This window comes from Lampetra fluviatilis, chromosome 37, assembly GCF_964198595.1.
Source record: "Lampetra fluviatilis chromosome 37, kcLamFluv1.1, whole genome shotgun sequence".
Classification (NCBI taxonomy): domain Eukaryota; kingdom Metazoa; phylum Chordata; class Hyperoartia; order Petromyzontiformes; family Petromyzontidae; genus Lampetra; species Lampetra fluviatilis.
This window is the reverse complement of record NC_136311.1, coordinates 10,242,525-10,267,358: the sequence shown is the minus strand read 5'-3', so window position 1 is coordinate 10,267,358 and position 24,834 is coordinate 10,242,525. Positions and strand designations below refer to the sequence as shown.

At 43.9% G+C, this 24,834-nt stretch overlaps 1 protein-coding gene across 4 annotated transcripts; it reads right to left on the bottom strand.

The window, feature by feature from the left end:
* Window positions 1-1,377: 1,377 nt before the first annotated feature.
* On the bottom strand, window positions 1,378-23,562 carry POLDIP2 (DNA polymerase delta interacting protein 2). Of its 4 annotated transcripts, none has more exons than XM_078873825.1 (11): window positions 23,298-23,562; window positions 16,637-16,715; window positions 15,893-15,990; window positions 14,789-14,894; window positions 13,642-13,711; window positions 13,202-13,309; window positions 12,337-12,473; window positions 10,607-10,633; window positions 9,849-9,974; window positions 8,364-8,443; window positions 1,378-2,365 (listed from the first exon to the last, which is right to left on the bottom strand). In XM_078873825.1, exons 1-11 carry the CDS (start codon window positions 23,474-23,476, stop codon window positions 2,251-2,253), a joined length of 1,125 nt encoding a protein of 374 aa, XP_078729951.1. In that variant the 5' UTR covers window positions 23,477-23,562; the 3' UTR covers window positions 1,378-2,250. The 4 variants fall into 4 exon arrangements, with proteins under 4 accessions (XP_078729951.1, XP_078729950.1, XP_078729948.1 ...); XM_078873824.1 differs by having other exon boundaries at window positions 14,789-14,891; window positions 23,283-23,560; XM_078873822.1 differs by having other exon boundaries at window positions 23,283-23,559.
* Window positions 23,563-24,834: the final 1,272 nt, after the last annotated feature.

Genomic DNA, 24,834 nt, shown 5'->3' with positions numbered 1-24,834 from the left:
GTTAAGATGCTCAACAATTTTCTCATGTGGATGGAGCTCAATGTATGGATATAAACTTTTTTTAAAAATCCAGCAAATTCATCGTTATTGTATAGTCTGAAGGCCTTACACATCTAACGCACACTGGCCAATCTGGCCAACATGAAGAGACCGATCGGGTGAGTGAACAGCAACCAATTGCCACGTGATGATGGTAGCAAGCAATCTCAGAGTTTCACAAGAGAGGAGACCCGCAAGGATGACATTATTTTGCCCCCCCCCCATCCGAGCCCTATAAGCGCAGAGATTAGCACCTCCAGCAATATTCAACGATTCAAATAAATGTTTCACTAATGCCAGTCGGGTCCAATCATTTATGCAAGAATCAGTTTGCGATTAAACTCATTGCAGTGTTCACGGCGAAACATCTATAGCGACTTTAGATTTCAAATGTACGTTGCCAATCCTATACTGTAGCTGCTGTAGATTGCAAATACACAATGGGGAAAAAAGTGAATTTTGACCAAATAATCAACTCATTGAACTGCAAAAGGAAACAGTTACTCCCATTTCAGCAATGCACAGGCCGATGTTAATCCTCATCTCAATGATCCAATAGATATGTCAAAGGGCACGGTGATTAAACTGGCGATATTTGGTCCACGCAGTCTCTGATGGGGCAAGTGACGAGTCTGTGGGTCTAAGTTGGTTGGTATTGTCACTGCAGGTAGACGTTGACCTCCCTGGGACCGTGTGGAGGCTGTGGATCTAAGTTGACTGGGGTTGTGCTAGAGGTCGAGGGGTCAGTGTTGCGTGTTAGCAGCTCATTATTAACATGGCTCGCAAAAAAAAACGAATCGGTAAAAGTTCGGCAGTTACATGCACAGACCATATGACGTCCCGACACCACGTGACATCATCCAGATGTTAGGTGGCTAGCCGGCACACGCCACTGGTAGTATACTGCCTGCCTGAAAACAGATAATTATACCATGCCAGGCATGCGACTGCCACCAGGACGACTACCTGGTTGCAGCTTGGAGCATGTTACAAACATGTTACGCAACATGCAGCAAGCACCATGTTGGGGAGGGGTTATATGAAACAGGTTTTGGATACTATGAACCATTTTCCCTGTATGAACGGTCAACAGCACCCTTCTTGCCCACTGGCAACACGTGACCGGTGTAGCATGCCGCCATCAACATCGTACAACGCCACTGCCCTTGCTACTACTCCATCATCCACGTGCTCATGTAGGTCCGGCCTGGCAACCCTCGGCTCGCTTCCCTCCGCCACCCACCCACCCCTTCCCAAATTCATCAGCAGCATGAAATCAAAACACGTTTGCCTGGCCCGACTGCCTTACAATAAATCAGTCGTGATTGTCCACCAAAGCATTGTACGATTTTGTTTTATTTCATCGAGCTGGGCAACCAGATGCCCAGTTATTTTCGGCTCTGCCAGTGTGCGTCAGCCTTCAAAAGACTTACATTTACTCCTTCTCAGCAGAGTACATTTGATGACAATTGTAATAAAATGTGCAGGTTGTGGTTATATAGTATGTTGGAATATCTTAACATAAACGCATTTTTACACATGGGGACACATCAGTGTTGACAAAAAAAAAGAACCGAATGTTAATACATGCACCGTGTCAAATATACCATTGTCCTGCGCTTTCCGATTTACGTTTTACACCAACGCTTGCACCCCGGTATATTTCCGTGCAAATATCAACGTTCATAATTCTAAAACAAAGCTCCAACCCAGCCTGCCGAAAATGTGTTCGTTGTAAAAGTTGGAATATTACGTAACTTGCAAAACACTATAAACCCAATAAAACTCAAAAAGGCAGAAACATGTTTAATTTTTAAACAAGCAAACATGATATTTAACTTTTAAAAATTCCTTATTTCACTACCAACCTGAAAAATAAATCTCTATGTCCCCACCCCCGTTTGACAATAGCCACAGGCACGGGATGCAAAAGCAGTTTCACAGAGTGCAAACATGAAAAAATCCAGTGCGCTCCCCCAGACCACTGAAGAACTTGCGAGAGATGTTACGTTCGAATGAGTGGTGGTGGTGGTGGGGGTTGCACCGGTGGTAAATTCACCATCGCTGGACAACTGGGAAATGTGCGGTACAGTGCCTTGCCTCAACCTCCTAACAAAACGCGTGGAGGAACTCCCTCTGCCCTTTTGGGCAAATACAGACACGGGTGGCCACCGTTTTTGAGCCACACCGTCACGTTGCTTTTGGGGCCGGCTACCAGTTGTAGCCCTGCGGCGTTGGCTTGTCGTCCTTGCTGCTCTCCAGCGAGAAGGGAGGGATTCGGGTGTCAAACTGCGAGCTGTCCGGCTTTTCGAAGCGGAAGGTGCCCCTGGAGGACGAGGTGATTGCAGGAGAGTGAGGGGGGGGGGGGCAGCTCTTGCCTCTCAAGAAGGCCAAAGACATAAAAACCACATCTCTGGTAACACTCGGACACACACACACTCCTGTATACACGACAAGCAGCCACCGAAACAAACTTTCACAATGTGCGCCTCAACACATACGAAATGTTAACATTTATTTAGGTCACACCGTTACACATGCTGCAGTTCCCAGCCAGAATCATTACGAGTAGAGGCTTAGACGGCATCGATAATACTTTTGATCGCTGTGGTAATTTACATGCGTGTACCTGTAGGCTGTGAATCTTGAAAAATTCCCCTCCCCCTCTGGATATAGGAAAGAGTCAAGTAATTTGGTGCAAGTGTCATAAAACTATAATGCCAGATGTTAAATATATATTTAAGTGGCTCACCAAACTTTGATGACCACGTTTAGGCATATTGTTACGTAGAATTATAAATATCCAAGTCACTGTATTATTTAAATACATAAATACACATCACACTATTCATGTCTTTGCCTCTATGGGCTGACAGGCTAAGGTCTAGGAGGCCAGACGACCTGGCATCCAGTTTCCAAGACCCTTGGAAATGAAATTCACTTTGGGTCCATCACGGTTTCAATTCTTTGTCTGGCGGGTTTTGCTCCCCAAAATCATCATTCGGACTTGATGGTGACGTGTAATTTCACCACCACTCTAAGACCTTTCCTGGGAGCAAGGTTTGGCAAGTTTGGGGTGTCTCCCGATTTTTCACATTTTCTCCATTTTTCAAAGGTTATTTTCTACACAAAGCACCACCACACATATCCATGTCCTTATACTAATTAGATGATCTTATCTAAATTAAATTACTCACAAATGCGAATACCACGAAGCAGTTCTATACGGCACATGGCCCATAAATTCACGAGTGGTGATTTGCCATTTGAAGTTTTATTTCAGGCACGATACTACTCCGCATGATCAGTGCAAAAAAGGCATATAATATAATTACTTTACATAAATACAACTTCAAACAATGATGATTAAAATGGAATTGGCGATGAGAGACAATGGACACAGTACCATACATATCAACCAACGAAATTAGTAAAAGTACAGCAAGCATTAGTACGTATTTTAACGAACTCAGCGGTCACAAAAGACGTTGTGCAACATACACAATGAGTGCCTGTCAGATCAACGTCAACCTGGAACAAGAGATGTCGTTTTGAAGGAGGCCAATGTCATGGGTTACGTGCGAATGTGCGCACACAACACACACAATCCCAAAAACCATGACGGTGGCTTTATGAAGTACAGAAACTAAAATTATACATTTTATTCCAGTTACGAGTCAAGTTCCAGTATCTATCCTATTTATACCAGCAACGCTCATCTCCATTGGTGGACATTCCACATTCCCATGGCAGCAGCCGATTTCTCCACAAGACTTCCCGACAAAACACACTTCCTTTCATTGACTCCGAGGAGCAGAGGATCACGGGATGGAGTTGACCTGTGACTGGGATTTGAACTGTCAAAACATCTGACCAATGAGTCAAGCAATCTAAGATCACATGAGACACCCAAACCAGTTGAAGTAATAAAACAACGTTAATGTTTTATTTAATCCAACCATAAATTGCTGTGTAGCACTCTACTCTGACCACAAGGGGCGGTGGGGGTTGCCTGGGTGGATACTAAAATGTATGTATGGGATATGTGCGCCAGTGGTGAGATGTTATCTCCCTCGCCTAATGTGCAGGAGGTCGTGGGTTCGATCCCGACCCCGATGGCTGTATATTTGGAGTTTTCATGTTCTCCACGGGGTTGCGTTGATTTTTCTTGGGGTCCTCCGGTTTTTCCCGTCCACATTTAGAAACGTGCGTTTACAGTATTTGCCTGCGATACATTCCCACGTGATAGGCCACTTCGTTGGGTGATCATTTGTGACCAGGGTTGCTTCTGGAAAAGAGCTACATAGCTCAGTGAGCCTTACCTGGTAAAAATAAAGTGTTGGAGTGCCGTGTGGATCTGCAGTGCGGGTTGCATGTCACGTGTTCCTCCCTTCAAACCAGGTTCGCGAAAGGGCCGGAGTATGCATCCGTTTGACTGTCCAGGTCAAAATTTGGGATCTGTCCTTCAAAGGAACTCCCGTTGTCTCGCTCAAACCGAAACGATCCCCTGAGAAAATCGAATACATACAAGGGGGTTTTTACAGTCAAACCTTGCGAAAATTTAAATGTAGGTAAACAGTGGTGATTATTCAATAACGGATCGGAACACAGACACACAATTTCGTAGACTTAAACCCTTCCCCTTCTTCCATCAAATTACCAACTCACAAGTTCCGACAAATCGAAAAAAAAATTACTTTGCAGCCTCATTTCATGACCCTTCAATAAGCCAAACTCAGTGTCTACCAACACCCAAAACGAGTCTAAGGGATTACTCGTGGCAATCAGTAGCCCTAAGCCACGGGTGGAAATAGCCATTACTTTGGCAGGAACCAGTTTATCAACATTTCCACGGTTTATACAGACTGAAGCACAACCATCTGCTGTTGACTTTCACCAAACTGGGTGTTGCTTTTATAAATCCCAGAGCACCAATGGGCTGCGTTGACCCCGACTTGAATTTTGAACAGACCATGGCTTCCCAAACAGCCTTTGCAGTCACTACTGCAGCAAAACAAGGGCAAACACTACGGCAGAGCATTTTATTTACAACTGAATGCGGTGAAGTTAGTCAAGACCTGAAGTCTACTGCACCCCTACATACACCAGCTTTGCCCTTACAATCAGTTGGCTGTCGGGATGCCTTTCTCCACAGACCTCAAGCTCTCAATTTCCCATACAAACACTTACATGCGACCTTGATCAGGAAATGTAAATAATTGAAATGGCCAACACATGAATAAAATGCATTTATTATGTATGAATTGGATAAAACCTGTCCTAAGGGAGTTACCCAATGTGGATAATACCAAAGGCATGATATCAGGGCACTGAAATAGAACAGTCAAGGCTAACAGGAAGAGTCAAATTTCGATTTAAAGCTTTCGTGACTGCAGGGATTCATCTTCTTGGTTCTTTCGGTAAAGTCACGTAACAGTCTTCTCGACAGACCTGTTCTTCACCTGAGGACGGCTGCTTGCGTTGTGGCCGAAACGTCGTGAGAATTTTATTATGTTTTATTTTTATAATTTTATTACTTCCCTTCTACGTGACTTTACCGAAAGAACCAAGAAGAGGAAGAGTCAATTCGTAACTTTAAATATTCCATTATTGAAAAAAAATTAGCGTGGAGTTAACAAACCTAACAAACTTGGAGTAAGATGCATGCAAGGTTTTAAACCAAAAGAAGATAATGACATACCACTGCAGTTGTTTGCAACACAACTATTCACGCCGTATACCTAACAGCGAGACAGTTTATTTCACACAAAGCTGTAACCCTTAGAGGCTACAGCCATGGCACCTCTGCCAGGCTTCCCAACTGTTTACATCTCGTTACCGATTAGCCTCAAATCACCTGCCGTGCATAGATAAGATAATGCGACGGTAAAACAGCCTTGACCGTTTCAGCCTCAAGAAGCAAAGGGAACGCATCAAACACCACAATTGTTGATGACAATCCCTCTTGCTGCCAACTCTCATCCGAGGCAACGGCGTCTCGATGCAAAGCAACTCTGGTACGGCGGTGGTGACGTCATAATAAAACACTACAAATAGGACGTGAAAACGTCCGAATGTCACCCTGCAGCAGCAAGGGAGCTGCTGTAAATAGCCATCTTTCATGGAGGCAAAATCCCATCATCGGCCGCGATTAAACCACTGATTTAAAGCTTTCGTGACTGCAGGGATTCATATTCTTGGTTCTTTCGGTAAAGTCACGTAGAAAGGAAACAATAAAATAATACAAATATAAAACAATAAAATTCTCACGACGTTTCGATTGCAACACAAGCAATCATCACATCAGGTATGAAAACCACTTTTTTCAAATTTTCTTGCTGTGGTTTTCACACCTGATGATGTTGCTTGTGTTGCAATCGAAACGTCGTGAGAATTTTTTTGTTTTATATTTGTATTATTTCATTGTTTCCCCTTCTACGTGACTTTACCGAAAGAACCAAGAATATAAACCACTGCTGGCAAAACTGACAAACGTGCCTATACTCGTACGGCATGTCTGCAAGATCACCGCTTTACAAAACAGCTACCACCCAATAGCATCGGATTAGAAAACGAAAAATGTACACAAAACCAGCAACTGCAGCTCTATGCCAATACAGAAAGCCGGAAATGGTGCCAAGAAAACAGGGCGTAGGCGTAGTTGATCACGTAACACCACGCCAAGCCACAAACTACCTCCTAGAGCTGCCAGTTTCGTAAGGATTCCAGCTAAGGGCAGCTGCAAAGAATTGCTATCTTGTGAACATTCGTTTAAGCGAATGCTTCAGGAAGATGGAGAATTATGCACGGGGAATATTTTCACAGCATCACACCGATGCGGGACGCGCAAAAACCCAACAGAGGTGAAAGGACAGAAAAAAACACCTGCACCCAATACAAAGATGAAATGTACATCGGTAATAGGGGGATGAGTTTGATTACAAAATTTATGATCAGATCTTTAGGAAAATGTACCATCTTTTAGATTTTCTGAAAAATTTTATTGTGCCGTAATTTAACGTGCCTGCTACCAAAAGCGATGCCATCCGATGCCACTTTTGGCATAAAAATCAGGTGACATTGAAGTGACGTAAACGTCTTGTGACATTATTTTTGGATAAATCCGCAAACTATATCGGATATCCGAAACTTAGTATTTTAAGCACAATTTTCGGAATTATCTGAAAATAGGTCACTTTTACCAAGTGCAAGTCAGCCTGTGTAAATATGCTTCAAGATCATCGATCTCGTGCCTAAAAACGAAACTCCTAACCTCCTAACAACTCATACCGAAATAGCACTCAACTTGATGGACATTTTTCGATTTAAAGCTTTCGTGACTGCAGGGATTCATCTTCTTGGTTCTTTCTGTAAAGTCACGTAGAAGGGAAATAATAAAATAATAATAAAAAACAAAAACAAAATTTTCTTTTATTACCTTCCTTCTAAAGTCACGTAGAAGGGAGGTAATAAAATAAAATAAAAAAAATTATTTAGTATTTTATTACCTTCCTTCAACGTGACTTTACCGAAATAACTAAGAAGTTGATGGACATTATAGCATGGGGAAGGAAGTATAATTGGCATCGGTCACGGTGATCTTATTAAAGTGTGAGATGTGTGGGTAGGGGGGGGTTAAAATCTACACAGGTGCTTTGGCACAAGCATGACTATTCTAATAGGAGTCTGGTTTCAACCAAATCGTTCCCAAGAAAGATTGGACCTGGTTTTACAAAGGGTGTAAGAGAAACTCGTGTATTTTAATGGGTCGTGATTTTTTAAAATTCATTATAATACATGTTCAATCCATTGCTGGATAAAAGTCTCCAAGCCATTCACCACCAACATCACAACCCTGCAAATGCAGCAACCCCAGAAGGCAAATGAACAGATTTCGTAGCTCCGCCTCTCCGCTAGTTTTCTTGAGCCGCGTTGCATTCCGCGTTATTATTTTCCTCATCATTCTCGACCATCCGCCCTCATTCCCCTCTAAAGACTTGTCTGTCCAAGCAGTTACTTCTTTCTGCAGTCTGAATTCTGTCATTAACGCAGTGTAACGTTCTCAAATCCACGCGTTTATCATCTCTTTGCCTCTCAACGCAATTCCAAGCGTGCGTCTTCAAACCTTTCAGTTTTGTTCCATATTTTTCATTCATGAGCATGTTTATGACCCATAAATCATAGCAGGCTGATAAAAAAGAGACCCTTTTTTGCCCCCCCTCCCCATTTAATACAATAACAAACACGTGACAAACACTGGAAGCCTCATACAGAACAAGAAAGCCGTAGGCAGAGCCAAGTTAAAAAGAAGAGAAGCGTCTCACCACATGTGGCCGCTAGATGCTTGCAGCGAGACGTGGCTGCTGTACTGGAAGGCCGGCTGCTCTTTGGACAGGATGGGCTCCTGCAAATTACAGTCACACGCGCATATCCATTAGCCTCGAGGTCGAAGCAGTCTCCCCGCTCATATAAACGGGGAGCTCATTCGCCACTGGCAGACCCGAGCAATCGTCAGCAACGATCAATCTACCGCGGGATAAAACCCCTCCAAGTTGTCGCCAACACCTCAATCCGGTAGCTGCGTGGGAGCCGAGTTAAATCGCTCCCCCCCTCTTGACGGCGGATGCAGCCTCGTGAGTGCATCCCCCCCCCTCCCTCGACTGCCACTGTCGTTATTCTTGGACATTTCACCGAGCACCAGCGCAGACTTCAGCGTTTCACCTCTCCGGCGGACATCACTCTGGGGCGCGTTTTGCCCCCTTTGACTGCCACTCTCCATCCTCATTCTCGACCAAGAGTTGTCATCTTTTCAAGTGACGGGTTCTGCCCAACCAAATACTTTTCTTAACAGTCAAAATTACGTCTTTTGCTATATATTCTCTAAGCCATGCGTTTCTTTTTCCTGCATCTTAAATGGTATTCTAATAATGCCTCTCTCCATGCTTCTTTGCGGACGATTGATTTTTTTGCTCCATTCTTCAGTGGCCATGTGTCAGTTCCATGTGATAACAATACTCAAATATAAAACCGATATTGATAGGCAAAATTGTACGTTGCTTTTCATTTCCAAGTTCAACTTTCCCACAGCTCTCGAACCCACTTTCAACCACCTCTATTTCACATTTTTGATGTCGGCCTGCTTTTAATAAGGGACTTATAATAAGGGTATATGTATTATGTCGTCTTTTCCAGTTTATATTGAGTCCAACTCTGCAAACTTCTTCTAACATTTATTTTAGTTCATGCCCTTTGCTTTGTTAAAACTACAAAATGACAAACTAATCTGATATGTATGCTTGGTTCTTTCGGTAAAGTCACGTAGAAGGGAAATAATAAAATAATAAAAATAAAACATAATAAAATAATACAATTCTCATGACGTTTCGACCACAACGCAAGCAGCCATCCTCAGGTGGAGAACAGGGCTGTCCGAAAAACGGCTGCTTGTGTTGTGGTCGAAACGTCATGAGAATTTTATTGTTTGATTTTTATTATTTCCCTTCTACGCGACTTAGGAGGTCCACAGGACAGGCCCAGGTGCCATGGGTTGCCCGACGGAGATGACTGACAGATGCACCAAAGACAATGCATGTATAGTCAGAGCATGTTTTGTTTGCATGTCTTTCCCCAAGTACGTGTGGCTAATGCAGACTTGATGCCTTGCAATAGGTAACCATTTGGCGTTTGAATCATCTTTAACACCTCCCGTTTGATTGCCAAAAAGGATAAAAAGCCTATTCTTTTTGTCCATAATTTGTGATTAAATTACACGACCGCAATACGTTATCCCTCGTATCTTCCTCGCTCACCCGGCCGACAACGCCACGGCCGCGCACAGTCTCCAGCGTTCCCGAGAGGCTGAAGATCCTCCAGTGGCGCTCTCTCAGCTGCACCGTCTGCTCTCCAAGGTTCTCCAAGCGGATGCAGTACCTCCACTGCACGCGCCACCGCAGACCCGGGCAAAAGAGGCGGAGGGGGGGAACACACCACATCCTTACGGCAATGGTGATGGAAATGTTCCCTTGACATTTCCCTCACTCAAACAAGTACGGGGGGGGGTACAATTTCTCTCCAGGCAGTCTGAAGCCAGTGGTGGAAAATGTTATGTTACACAAGTTCCTTAGACGGTGCACGCAAAATTATTCAATTTGAGTTGCAAATTAACATCTATTTAGGGATTACAAAAAGGTGATCTGCAAAATGTATCACTCTATAAAAAAAACTCCCATCAGCCTATGGGCATTCCAGACCATTAACATCCAGCAGCATTTTCTTACACAAAGAAAACTCTGAACTGGTTTCAACCATTTGGGTCAACATTGTGTAAATTTGCTCTTAAGTGATGAGGTTAATGATGATTACAATTGTATTCGAACAGAGAGGAATCGTTGTTTTATGTTGGAAAAGCTTCCGCAAATTAAAACGGGAAGGATTGTATAGAGACACATTTAGGGGCCATGCCCATCTGAGAATATTTTTGTCTCATCCCGTAGCGTTTCAAGGTTAATTATTAACGTGTTCAAAAGTGGCAGCCAGCTGCCAGAGCTGTTGCAGAAATAGGACTTACCCAATAAACTAGTGCATTCTGCGTTTCCTGCAAAATAGAAAAAAAAAACGTTAACAAACCAACGATTTTAATCGTCACAACACGACAACTTGCAACTTCCTATAGCATTTGTTTGAGATCTTCCAGTGGCCTGAACGGTGTCAGTGATGTAAATCCCACAGGCTCATTTGCAGGGGTCAATTCCTCCAGCAACACATCTGTTGACATACAATCTGCATACACCATGACCCTTTAATTCTTACACGCACGAGTCGATGGATAATTTGTAAAGTGCATGAATTTGCGTGAAATTATGAACGTATGCATCGCTACAGGTCTAGTTTTCACACAATACACCACGAAACATGGTTTGTCTGGTTAAAATTTTAATTCAAACGCTATTCCAAACAGACTCTCAATCGCAGCACATTTCCTATGGCTCAAGGGCAACATGCCCTGCTGTTACAACATTCGCTATATAGACCTCACGTGTACCACTCTCAAAGCGATGATAGTTCACTATACGCTACTCTAGAGCACAGATGCTAGATAGCTCAACACCATTTTTCATCTGGCTATTTCGGTAACGATGAACATCATCAACTGCTCCGACTGACGAATGGTCGTCACAAAAACGCAGGTACACACATTCGCTTGTTTACCGCAAAATGTACCACTCCAGCCTTTCTGTGTTTTTCCATGTTGAGTTTATGCAATGGAACTGGCCGGTTTTGCTTTCATTACTACTATAATAAGCCAAGAATGTGTCCCCCGAGCGTGACGTCACTCCACGAGGCCCCCCCCCCGCATGACGTCACTCCACATGAGGGCCACCCACCCTCATTAATATTCATGAGTGGGTGGATACGTACAATAAGGCAGAGGAAGGTCTAGCTGAATTAAATCATTTATTACGCAGTCGCTTCAAATATGACGTTTCTTTACAGAAAGTGACGGAAAAAAATAAATCTACGCAGCACAGTGCTATATCCGTGCGTGACGTCACTGCAAAAGAGGCCCCTCCCCCCTTAATGAATATTCATGAACGCGTAGAAATTTACACTAACGCACAAGGTCGTGCACTCCACCTGCCGCACCCCTCCCTCATTAATAATCATGAGCTGAACAATTGTTCTATTGAATATTTCACATTTACTGAAATATACACCCGTCCTTGGACAGGCAAAAAAGCTAGGCAGGCATGGCACACAGCCACCAGGATGTTTACACACAATTCCAGGTACTCACTGACATCGCCAGGTCGACCTAAAAATTGGCCCAGGACTAGTTAAAATATTTATCACGGATATTGGCCTTGAGTGGGAATAAGCCTCAGGTCACCGGCTATGCAATTAGGTTTGCACGAAGGTTTGTAGCACGGTGCGCTAACTGCTGCCCCATCACTCGTGAACACACACACGTGCACAAAAAGATGAAGACAAAGATCCCCCACATAGCCTAAACAGACTGTTGGGGCAAGTGCTGTTAGAGAGCACCTATGATGGCCGGCACGGCACACGAGGGGGTGGGTGGTGGCCAACACCACAGCCTTGGTCTCCCCAGTGGTGATGTTTACACGCCACACCGGGTACTCATTTGAGGCCGAGCCGACCTAGGGGAGGCCCCAAGACCGGTTCAGATAATCTTCACCGGTGCTGGCCATGAGCGGGAATCGACCCAAAGTTGATTCCCGCTATCCACTGCACCGCCACTTGTGAACGCACATGCGCACACACACACACACACCGTACCCGGGCACCCATGTAGAACGGTGTGACGGTGACACGAATGCCCTCCGTGGTTTCTCGGTGCACGTCCGAGAGCTCCAACCACGGATGGTTCTTCTGCTGCCAGGCGTGCAGTGTCTCGCGTGCAGAAAACACGGGTACTGGGGAATAAGTGGAAAGGGGCAAAGATAACTACCCAGTTGTATTACAAATCGGCCACTTTTTTTTTAAGACAGAATCTCCCCCTCCTCTTCAAAAGAGCAATGGGTGATGCTCACCTCTGCTAGCGAGCCCAAAGTCGGTTGTGGAAATGCCATATTCTCATGGAGAGGGCCAGTCCATTAATACAAACCACTCCATTTTCATCACAGCGGTGGTCACCAATGGCTCGGAACAGTTAACGTAGAGAAGGGCCGGCACATTACTCGCTTGACCGTGGACACGCTTACCTTTGAGCAAAGGTAAAGGTGTAGCCCCTGCAATTGCTTGCTCGCACCACTGCTGGTGGAAGGGCTTTCATTAAGGGAGGGATCTCTCAAATCCCTCGAGGGGTATCTTTGCATTCTCTTCCACGTTGGGCCAGACGTCTGGAAAGAGGTGGTGGTAGCCAAAATTTACTCTGCCACGCGCAACCTGTCGATCGAATGTGACGGACCAATTTACATAGCTGGGTGGAGAGAGGTGGGATTTAATAACTTGCCCATTGCTTCAAGTGCCATGCCAGGAGCTTGAACTGGCAACCTCCGCATGTAGACCTTCTTTCACGCCGTACGTAGCCAACCGTGCTAATCTGCGTTGCAAGTCCAGTGTTCTAACCATCACAACACCATTGAACAAAGGATGTAGTGAATACTGCAAGGATGCTCATGTTACCAAAGTCTTTGCCTACCCTTGGTAGCGTCGTAGTTGAGGAATCTGTCGAACAGCTCGTGCTGGATGGGATTTTTGTCCATGGAGTTGTACGGCAGAACGTCCTCATGGCTTACATAGTCCAGACCTGCAGGCAGCAACAACCCAACGTTACACATTTGTGTTGGGGAAAAATCTAAACATCTGGTCCAACCCATGTGAGACTAGGCTCTAAGGAAAGATGTCTCAGGTGTGGACCAATCAACTTCAAGGACAGTGCACATTATCAGAGTTATGTTTTTTGTTTGCATTATGTTGTGGTATATGCAAACATGACTCCTTGTAAAAAAAAGTGTCAGTTTTGTTGCCAGATAGAAGGGTAAAAAAACAATTATCATATTTTTTAACTGGCAAATGAGGTTCCAATGGTGAGGATTTTAGGTGTTAGATAACGGAAAATCTGTATCATGATCGACGCACCTGGGATGGCATAGAGGGCTCGGCTGTCTTCGTGATTGGCCAAGAATGTCACTCCTTCCGTCTGTGCACTCTGCGATGATGATGAACACATCAGCCACATGTTCAGCCAAATAAAATACCTCCCCAAATAAGGTCTTACTTATACGGCGATTAAATATTTAAAACCTGCAAAATATTAGCCAAAAGTCTGATGGGGTTTTAACGATTTAACTCGAGCATTTCGAGGTATCCACACGTACACAGATGTGAATTTTAGTTTTTTATATACAGGACCTTTATTTAACTCAGGTGAGAGTCTCACCTTCTCCAACAATGGTTTTAGCAATGAAGCAGAAATAATCTTCTTAATGGGCAGGAAAAAAAAGTTGTCCAGCAAAGCACAGTATTGCACATCAAAAGTTTTCCAACCCATAATAATAGTAACCAAATTATTTGCCAATACCGCATTGGCAGTGGTGTACAAGAACAATTAGCATACAAAATCACATTCGTTAATGACACCGCCTTACAATGTATATATTTATTATATAGGTGATGTTTCGGCTAAAGACCCTTCTTCATAGCACAGACAGGCCAAAGAGAAACAGCTAATAAGAGCTAGAGACACAGCACTTAACATCACCAGTTTTTAAATAGGCATATGAAGTTACTGAATAGTAACCGTCGAACAACAGACTTTGCACTTGATGGCCAGCAATCGTCGCTTCATAGTGACGTGTCCTGCATGAGGTCACCGTGCTTTATGAGGATGCAGTGCTGATGTGAAAATAGTACAAGTAGACTCTTCTACTTACGAACGAGTTAGGTTCCAGGAGGTCTGTTCCCAAGTCCAAATTTACCCATGTCGATTCCAAACATGTTGTACGGCGTATACACAAAACACGGGAAATGGCTTTAAAAGTTGTACAATCTAGTGCAGATTCAGATGCCACTGGTTCTTCATGTCCTGCAGATGTAGATGCCACCGCCGCCACCTATTGTGGGGCAGTTGAACTTACGACTTATCGGTCCCCGAACAGGTAACTGGACAGACAGATCAGGTTTTTTTCGTATCTCCAAAAGCTTGCAAGTAGAATGATTGTAAATAGAGAGAGTCACAGAACTTCAAAAGTAACAGGTAATCAAACACAAGCCCATTGGTACGTACAATGTGAGGGCAATCCCGGGCATCGATGAGGACCTGGTAGTACGTGTGGGTCTTCCCCTTCATCTCCTTTCCCGTTTGTTGACCCACCGGAGGCTCCGATTTGCTACTGAAGGTCAGGACGGGTATTACGCAGCAAATATATACAGTTAAAAGTGTAAAATGCGAATTAATTGTACGCGGCTATTGTATCAAATGGCTATAAAACACAGCACCCGACGTTAATCTAACGTTACCAAAACCTCAATTTTGCTGGAATTGCATAACCATGCGCTTATTTAAATATACATTCGATAATTTTCATCATTTGACATGTTGTAATCGAGTATTTTATGTAGCATTGCCAATGTCCTAATAAAGATAGATTGATACAGTAAAACCAGTTGTACAAGTTGTTTTTTTTCCGCGCCAGCCAAGTAACCCGACTAGCTGATTCACAATGCACTTCTGAGAGCACCTTCCATAATCACTCTTTGGTTCTTTCGGTAAAGTCACGTAGGTAGAAATAAAACAAAATAACTCACGATGTTTCGAACAATATCGCGATTTTCACCTGAAGACGAGCGCTTGTGCTGCGTTTGAAACGTCGTGATTTATTTTGTTTTATTATTACCTACGCGACTTCACCGAAAGAACCAGAGTATGGATTCCTGCAGTCACGAAAGCTTCAAATCAAGATTCACCTTCCATAAATTGACACGCATCGAATCTTGTGTAAATTCACAAACTTCGCCAATCGCAGGTTTCCCCCATTGCGGATTTGATCCTTCGCGCCAGGTTTACGGGAGGTATAGTTTGGCGATCGTGCCCATGTTGACCGTGAGATTCCTGTATCTATCGCAAATACTGTTCCTTCAATGCACTGCTCACGATGATGCTTCTACGGAAGAATACACACGTTGTTGTACCGTCATTAATTCTTTGTAAAGCCCTTGGTTAAGGAGCTACATAGATTCCGTTAAGATCATTTTCTTGCATCGAACAAAAATCTCCAGGAGAAGATGGCTATAAAACAGTTGCGTGTGGCACCACAGATCAAAATCCACCGGTTGCTCTAGCACTGAATGCAAATAAAGGATGGGTGGACACATGCACATGCACACGTGCCTTTCTTCGTCATTTCCTGCTGCATCTCGGTCGTAGAGCCTCGCTTGCCACGGGAAGAGCACAACGCCACGGTATCCGAAAACTCTGTGCAGGAACAACTGCAATGGCAATTCGAACATCGGTACACTTTAAATTACACGAGGTTCCGATTTATTACAAGTGAAAGTTTGCACAAAGTATTTTTAGACTGCGTGCTTTGCATGTTGCGAAATAAAACTCTGGACCCGAAATGCCATTTACAATAGCAGTGTTTTTCTAGATCAAGCTGCCAGCGTGAAATGTATTCCATATTTGGCCTCTCGTAAACTCCCAGGACAAGAGATCAATAACCAAAAGGCACTTCAGGAATTAAACTGCATATATTCACAAATTGGTTGTGTGATTTTCTAAACAATAGTTCTAAATAGAGGGTTAAAAATGGGATAAAATATTGGCTATTTTCTGTGTTTGTAGATGTGTAGGCGTAATCCTTTTCAGAATTTGTTTTACATTACCCGGCATCATACGACTATTAAAAATAATCTATGCCTCAAGTTTCCTGGCTGGGCTCCTCCCACGTGCAACCAACTCTCATTACTGGAATTGGCCAAACATTCCAATGCAGTGTATCCTAAAAATGTTCCTTGGTGTTGAGGCTTTTCCTGGATATAATGGCCTCTACGCAGAACACAACGTTAAATCTGGAACGCAAAGGCAGCATTAATGAATGCAGTGCTCGTATGGCTCAGAGGAAATGTCACCAACCTGTCCAGTGTCATATTTTCCCTGTCTTGGCGCTTCCAGAATGCCGACGGTCTCCAGCACCTTGCCTTCAGCTCTGTTCCTATTTCAATCAAGAATGAGAGTAAAGAAAGCAACAAAAACAACGTTGTTCAATCACGTGCATGCATGCACAGATACATGCATGAATAAATGGACATTTGAAACAATCAAACATTTCCCATTTCAAATGATGCGCAAAGGGTAGTGCGCGGCGCACATCTTTAAAGTCGACCCTGAACCGAAGTCAGAAATTCCACATTCCTATGGACACGGACACTCTCCATAAACACACAACACACCTTCCCATAGGAGTGGGTACTCATGTTATCAGCCAATGAGAGATGGGTTGGTTGGAATCAACCCTCGACCGGAATTAACTCTCAAAAGTTTCCAATAGATAAAAGAGACCACAATGGGCCATCAAAATCAGATGAGATATGCAACTTTGTCTTACTCAGAAAGTGGTGGAAAACGACAAGGCGGTATAACGGGTTCTATCGGCACAGATAACATAATTCACAAAGAAGTTCAACGTAAATACATAATGGCAAAGGCAGTAATGGTACCATGGTCAGTCGACACGTTCTGGCAGGAGAGCAAATTTCAAACTGGGTGCAAAGCCAGATGTGTAAAAGCAAGCTGCTTGCGCAATGTGTTTATTATAAAAGTATGGTTTCACATGCCATGTGAATTGAGGACAAACACGTGATGCATTGAACATCGCGTGGCAACTCATCCTAGCCATGGAGGGCAGCAGGGCAAGTGTCACGATGTCGTATATTCCCCCATCTCTCTCCCGACTACTTTGTTATTCTGATATGCCCATCCCTGTATTTCACTTTAGATTGAGAAACGTAATATTACACTGAAAATTACACGTGTGACAACACCATATTCTCTGGATCACAAGACACGCGATTAAAGTTAAACAAATCTGGTTACACATACATACCGACCAGATTATAACCTACACCTATAACTTTTGCTTTAAAACACAGGGATGGGGGGGGGGAGCGAGTCTTATAATCCAGACAACACCGACATAAAACATTTTAAGGGTGGCTGTTACATTTTTGTACTTGAGCAATGTACGCCAAGGGGGGTTAGAAGCATTGCTTAAAATAACACTCCATACTAGGATGAGACAAGCCAGCAGTCCCAATTTACAAAAGCAAGGAATTCCAGTTTACGAACATGCAGTATTTGTTCATGATCAAAATATTCCTTGCACACAAAAATGCACTCAGAAATTTGGTCTGGGTAGTAATCAAACCATTTATAAATCACGCATTCACAATAATAGCAATCCCAATTTCTAACAGGCAGTTCACGAATTGGATGCAGTGTTTCGATTGAGGACTCTTAGGATGGAGGCACGGTGCTCCGAAGCCCCTCGCATGCCAGCCTGAACAGGCGAGCCGTGAAGCTGCCCACTTGGAAGGTGGATTGGTGTTTGATTGCTACACGTATGTGCTGCGGGAGAACAGTCCAGACGGCTGGTGCAGCTACGGAGAAGCGCGGCTCAGCTAGGGAAGTCCTGGTTCTGGGTGTGACGAGCAAATCATTAGACGCGCCATGTAAGACGCGAAAGTTTGCCGTGGTCAGTGGTGTGTAAAGGGCGGAGAGGTATATAGCAAGAGGTTAAAGAGAGGTCGGTGGTGGCACAGGACAGCAATTTTGTAACGTAACCTGGAGTTAACTGGGAAGCCAGTGCAGAGTTTAGCGAAAACATTTGGCCATGCCCAATTCCCAGAACAGCACGTGACGTATTGTTTGGGTCTTTCGGTAAAGTCACGTAGATCGGTTCAAAGAAAATAACAAAAAAACAATTTTTTTTTTAATTTGAACCTATCTACGTGACCTTACCGGAAGATCCAAATAATATGAATTCCTGCAGTCACGAAAGCTTTAAGTAACGCACATGACATGTTTTTTGGAGCCAATGTAGTTTGTTGGAGGTGTTTTATCTGATGTTCGAGTAAGGATGAATGCTGAAAACGCTACAAGCCTGAGTGGTTTCTGGGGCTGTCGTCAACGACGGGCAGGTGTGCCCATGAGGCCCTGAAATATAGACTGCGTGTGTTCATGCCTGGGATGCCCAGAGTAACCGGGATTAAGTGTGCACTATAAACATACATTTGACTTGAGAGATTGCAAAATGTAGGTGGTTGTTTGTTTAATGTAGGTTGTGCACTCTAACTCAGCCAAAGTGCGGTTGAACTAGCAAGCGACGCAACATTTGAGTTGATTGTCTTCATGGAAATTGGCGACTATCAGTAATAAATTCCACAAAATCTAGCTAAAGGTACTCCAGAACACCTTTAGTGCAGCGAGTGGTCATGCGGGCTTATTTTTCAGACGTACCACACAATACGTTGTTTATACCATGTACTATTAATGTTGAATAATAACGATGCGATTCATTTATAAATACAGTATTCCACAGATTTATAACCCTATTAACTTTCTATTCAAAAACAATTGTGGGGGAAAAATGGCTCCATATCTGAAGAGGAACAAAGGTGGTGGTGGTATAGCATTGTATCAGGAGGGAGTTAAACGTTAACCGAAATTAGTGGAAGACATGTGGAGGCATTAAAATGACGATATCCCAAAAAATTTAGCAGAAAACTATTTTATTTCAGTGGTATTTCTAATCGGATCACCATGTACACAATACAAGAGTAAATTCAGTGAGAAAACAATTACGGATCATCTCAGTGGACTGGGTGGAACAATACTCCGACAGTCATGGGGGGGTTTTCACCAAAAATAACAATTGAAATCCATCACCCAAAGGGCATTCTGGACCCATGCTGCCATCAGAATGTGTTTGCTGGCAAACCGGTGTCAATTTGGCAAGTATTCTCAGCAAGGTTTGTGGTATGTTATACCACTATGCTCATTGAAACAATTAGACATTTTTCATTAACAGGCAAATAAGAAATCACCTATATTTGGTCTAATAGATCAGGTCTAAAGATATGGCGTTTATGTAGATATGTTATGTTGGGCATATGATTTGAGATAATGAGTGGTGCAATGGAAGACATGATAATTATCATAACCAGGCATGGCAAAGCCACTCTCGCAGCCTGCTGACACACGCATGAGCAGCTTACGCCACAGGCCCACAACTGGCACACTTGCAAATACCATTTCACTGAACGTGCCTGCATCGCGTACTGCATGCAAAGCGAGCTTGTTGGCTTCATTCAAAAGCGATGCATTTCTCTTTTTTTTTTATAAATCACGTTTAACCGACCCGCTAAACTGCCTCTTTTAGCCACAGAAGTGGATCCTGATTCCTATTTTTAAAAATCTATTTTCTGAAAAAGTATCTCTCTGTTGCTGCTCCACGTTTGTGAAACACTCCTCCTTGCTGCTCATCTCTAGCTTTGGTTCCCTCCTCCACCTCCCTCTATTTTCCTAGAAAGGCAAAACAGAGATTACTTTCACGTACACCAAACCCCCCTCTTGTTCCCACATGTCTGCGGTCTCTATCCAATTCGCGTGTTTTTACACCACAAAACGTAAAGCTTACTCTCGTACTTTAACCAAACTTTCCCTGCCACCTCTTGCGCTTATATTATACTAGTTCATTAAGGCCCGTCTTCGCAAGGCAAAAGTTTTCCATTAATATAATTAACCTGATTTTTTTTTTGAGTTTGCATCTACGATCAGACACTTTACTCCAAAAAAAAACTTTCCGCAAAAAAATACAAATTATTTACTTGATTCAACTTCTTATAAAGACGTACCCATCAGAAACCGCTCTATTTAAAGATTCCGTTCCTTTTTTTATTACAAGGAAACAAAATAAAATTAACTTAATACTCTGAAGGGAAGATCCTATCTTTGACCGTTTTCGAATTATTCAGATTTGATCATCATAAAATGCATATTTTAATCCCAAACCGCTTGAATCTGCAATATCAGAAAAACAAATAAATATATATAACAATGGTTCTCGCTTTAATTTCACTTGTTGTTTAGCGCTCTATCAAATAAAAAAAACCCGCAATATTAAATTTTGAACAGTTTCCAAATGAAAAAAAGCACAGACATGTTTATGGGGCACTTAAAATAAAAACTTTAGAATTTTCAGATGTTCCCCGTTATGTCCTAAAATCTTCCTGTGTAGCTCCTTCCAGCTTTCTACCTTGTTGAAAAGCACCCTAGAAGTTTTAAAGACAGTTTAAGGTCTTCATTTAGATTGACAGATTTCCACTGTTTTTTTTATTCGTGTGCGTTTCGTTTATGACCATTCGACAACGTGTTTTTTTTAGTTGTGAAATACTCCGTAAGGGCATTGCTGTTCTCATTCTCTGCAATATCGCCGATGTTTGTTGTTGTTGTTGTGCTCAAGCACCACGGGATCACCCATTGTGAAATAGCCAGGAAACTGGCTAAACGGGACCATCCATGTAACAAATAAATATCTACCAACTGAAATAAGTAAAACAAATCTTGGTGGGGATTGTCATTATTATAATTCGTGACAAGCATGTTTTTTTGCCCGCCAAAAAAAGCAGAAAGTAGATTTAACAAGTGGAAGAGGGATAGCACACATGGAACGATGCAGATCATCAAGTGTGGCGCGAAAGCGAGAGATGGGGAGGGCCAATGTTGATGTACAAACCGTACTGCAAGCAGTACTTTTGTGTTTGTGTCAAGGGTTTCACAATAGTTTGCTGTGTCATGGTTTCAAAATAGCCACTGGTGGTCAAGAGAATTGGAATGACAGCATGCGCGCCCGTGTGTTATGTCCACCCGTTGAGAAAGTAGATCAGTGATTACATTACTGTACTTGGATTAGTTTCAATTGAATTAAAATCATTTTTAAAACTCAACCGTGGTAATCGTAAAAGTTTACACCATTTGAACTCGAGTTCCATTCTCTGCAACTGCCTATGGTAAATGTACATACAATACTGTAGCAGCTTTACTGTTGCAACATTTTATTTTTAGAATCAAGCCATGTGCAAGGTTTTTCAGTGCCAAAATATTACAAATTCTGTTTAATTCGCCACTTGCTTATCTATTTTCGAATTACATGCTGGTGGCATTTCGTAGTTACTGTGAACTTGACCTATCAAGGTCTACCAAACAATATCCATCTCATACCACACCTCGATCAACCATGAAAACTGCAGGTCAGATCAGCTCCATTCCCTCCCATCGACTTTTTATTTCCCCTCAAGCTCCAATGACCTTGCTCAAATTAAGACACTTGCCACAAACTCACCCATTACAACTTTGTGACACTTTCATTCGGCCTTTGGGGCCTATGCTCATCAACTGCGTAAAACAAATTACCTTTTGCTTAGAACAGAGGTTCCAAAACTCTCATTCCCCGCTGACCAGCAATTAAGGCCTTAATGATGTCCTCAGCTAATGGGCAAAGTGACCAGAATCACCGTCACCGTCCTTCACCCGTGATCCCTCCTAACCCTATACCTGAAAACTCACAAGCGGTGTCCCTTGGTATTTAATGAACCGATAGCTAAACAAATTCGAGGTAAAGAGTGACTCGTCTTTAAAATAAATGTCAACATGCCAAACACTCGTTAACAATCGAATCGTCCCAACAATCCAAAGGAAGATCTTCCTGAAAGACAGCCCTCAGGACCGGCTTAAGAGAGATAACTAATTATTATTACATAAAATAAACACGCGTCCCGACATGGTTAAAGAATTAGACGACTCAACAATGGGAAAGGGTTAAAAGTCCAAACCCCAAAAAGCTCAAAACTTTCCACATCATCCTTGGTCAAGGTCTAAAAATCAGAATATTTGTTTCACAGATTTTTAGTAGGGGCAGGTAAGAGCATTACAACAGACAGTACAAAAACACGACACTGCACGCAGTCCTAGGTAAACAAATCACCCAAACCTACAAATTACACAAAACCATCCTTCATCCTCCCAGCCAAAGCCCAATGAGACATTAACTTATCTTTCAGAATCGAGCTGGCCACAAATGATAGCTCATCATTTGGACATAAAAATCAGGCAAAATAATCTAAACCATCTCAAAGCTTGTTTCTAAATGCGCTGTAATGAATGGCAATGACCATCCCCTCCTTGAGTTAATAAGCATCGTCACACGACCCTATGACCCACACTGCGCAGTCAAGAGAGGCCTTCTTCATCCAGCAGGATGGGTTCTTAGTTCACCTAGAAATTGGCCACCCAGCGTTGCAATTGCTTTTTTAAAGTACCAACACACTTATTCTTAAGTTTTTTCGGTAAAGTCACGTAGGTAAAAAATTAATAGAAGTAAAATTAAATAAAAATCACGTTTCGGAGGCAACACAAGCTTAATTTTTTTTACCTACGTGCCTTTACCGAAAAAAACCTAAGAATATGAACCCTTGCAGTCACGAAAGCTTCAAATCTAGAATTAATACCACCACACTCACCCTTGCTGCGGTCAAATGTGGAATTTCCACAATTGTCGACATAAACATGGGGAGGATGGGGGGGGGATCAATGCTTTCATCAACAGCGCAACACGCGCGGCAATGATCGTTAATGAAGAACCAATGTGCTCGCACGCAGTCGATCGATCGATCACCCCCCAACAACAACAACGAGCTCACGCCAACAACAAGAAGCGCCCCACCTCGACGAATAATACCGCCGGGCCTGCAGCAACAGGGCGCAGCCAGAGCAGGCCCGTGCCTCCTCGTGGTCTTGTGGCGGCGGCCGCAGGCCCTGCCGGGGCATGAGGGATCCTGGCCCGCCGCCCGCCACGAGGGAGGCGAGGAGGCCGTGACCGGGTTGGCGACGGAGGTACGAGAAGGTGCGCAGCGCCATGACCGCGAAAATCCACGGAAGCTTCGAATGACCGCGGAGTTTGTGGAGTGGTGGTCGTGCGCGTGGTGCGTCCCTTTTATAGCCGCGCAAACTCCCCCCCCCCAGCGTCGCGTCGTCTGATTGGTCGAAGGGGGCGCGCGCGCGCGTGCATTCGCCGCGTAGACCAATCATGAGGCGGGGTGATGACCACATTCTGAGACTGTTGGGTTGACATGCCAGGCTAGAGGTTTTTGTTATGGGGGGGGGGGGCTATAGGAGTTGGTGCGTTGGTTGACAATGGATTTAATGTTGTTGTCCCTTTTTTTTGCGGGTGAATTTTTTAAAAACATATAAGGGGCCGTCCATAAATGACGTCACACGATTTTTGACCCCGCCCCCATTGTCACACGGCGTCACAAAAAGTCAGACCCCCCCCTCTCAAATATGACGTCACAAAGTTCTGCCCCCCCCCCCCCCAAATAAAACATGCTTAAAGTCGCTTTAAACTATTGTAATTGTAGTGCGTATTTAATGTGGCGCTGCACTCTGATGTTGTAGGAGAAAACATTTATTTCAAAGTCTATTTAATTAGGTAGAACGTGTTGTCTATATTTATTTGAAGTTGCGCGTTTTGATGTGACGTCACAATTCTCACCCCCCCCCCTCTCGTCACACATCGTCACAAATGTCTGACCCCCCCCCCCCCCGGTGCTTGACGTCATTTATGGACGGCCCCTAAATCAAGAGATATGTATTTTTTCAATATTTTAGTTTTGGTGGCGTATGAAGCTCGGCTGAAAATAACGTGGCGCGATGTTTTCTCGAGACGTCACCCGATTCGCACGTGATGTAGTTGTTTTGCTTCGTTATCAAACTGGAAACGCTGCCACGCGATTCAAAACAACAACAATAAAAACAACGCCGATTTCGGGCGTCACGTTCATTTGGCGAGCGTCAAAGTGGATGGATAAGCGACTTTGAAATTCTTGGACAAAACTCGTGGTGACCCCCACAACCATCATTCCCACCCCCCCCCCCTACAACCACCCCTACCACCACCCCCAACCCCCCCTACAACCACCCCCCATCACCAACCCCCCCCAACCACCCCTACCACCCCCCCTACCCCCCCCTACCACCACCCCCAACCCCCCCTACAACCACCCTCCATCACCAACCCCCCCCAACCACCCCTACCACCCCCCCCTCCCACCACCCCCAACCCCCCCTCCCAACCACCACCCTACCACCACCCCCTACCACAGCCCACCCCCCCAACCACCACCCCAAACCCCCACCCCCCCCCATACCACCATCCCTCCCACCACCCCAAACCCCCCACCCTCAACCCCCCCCCAACCACCACTCCCCAACCACCA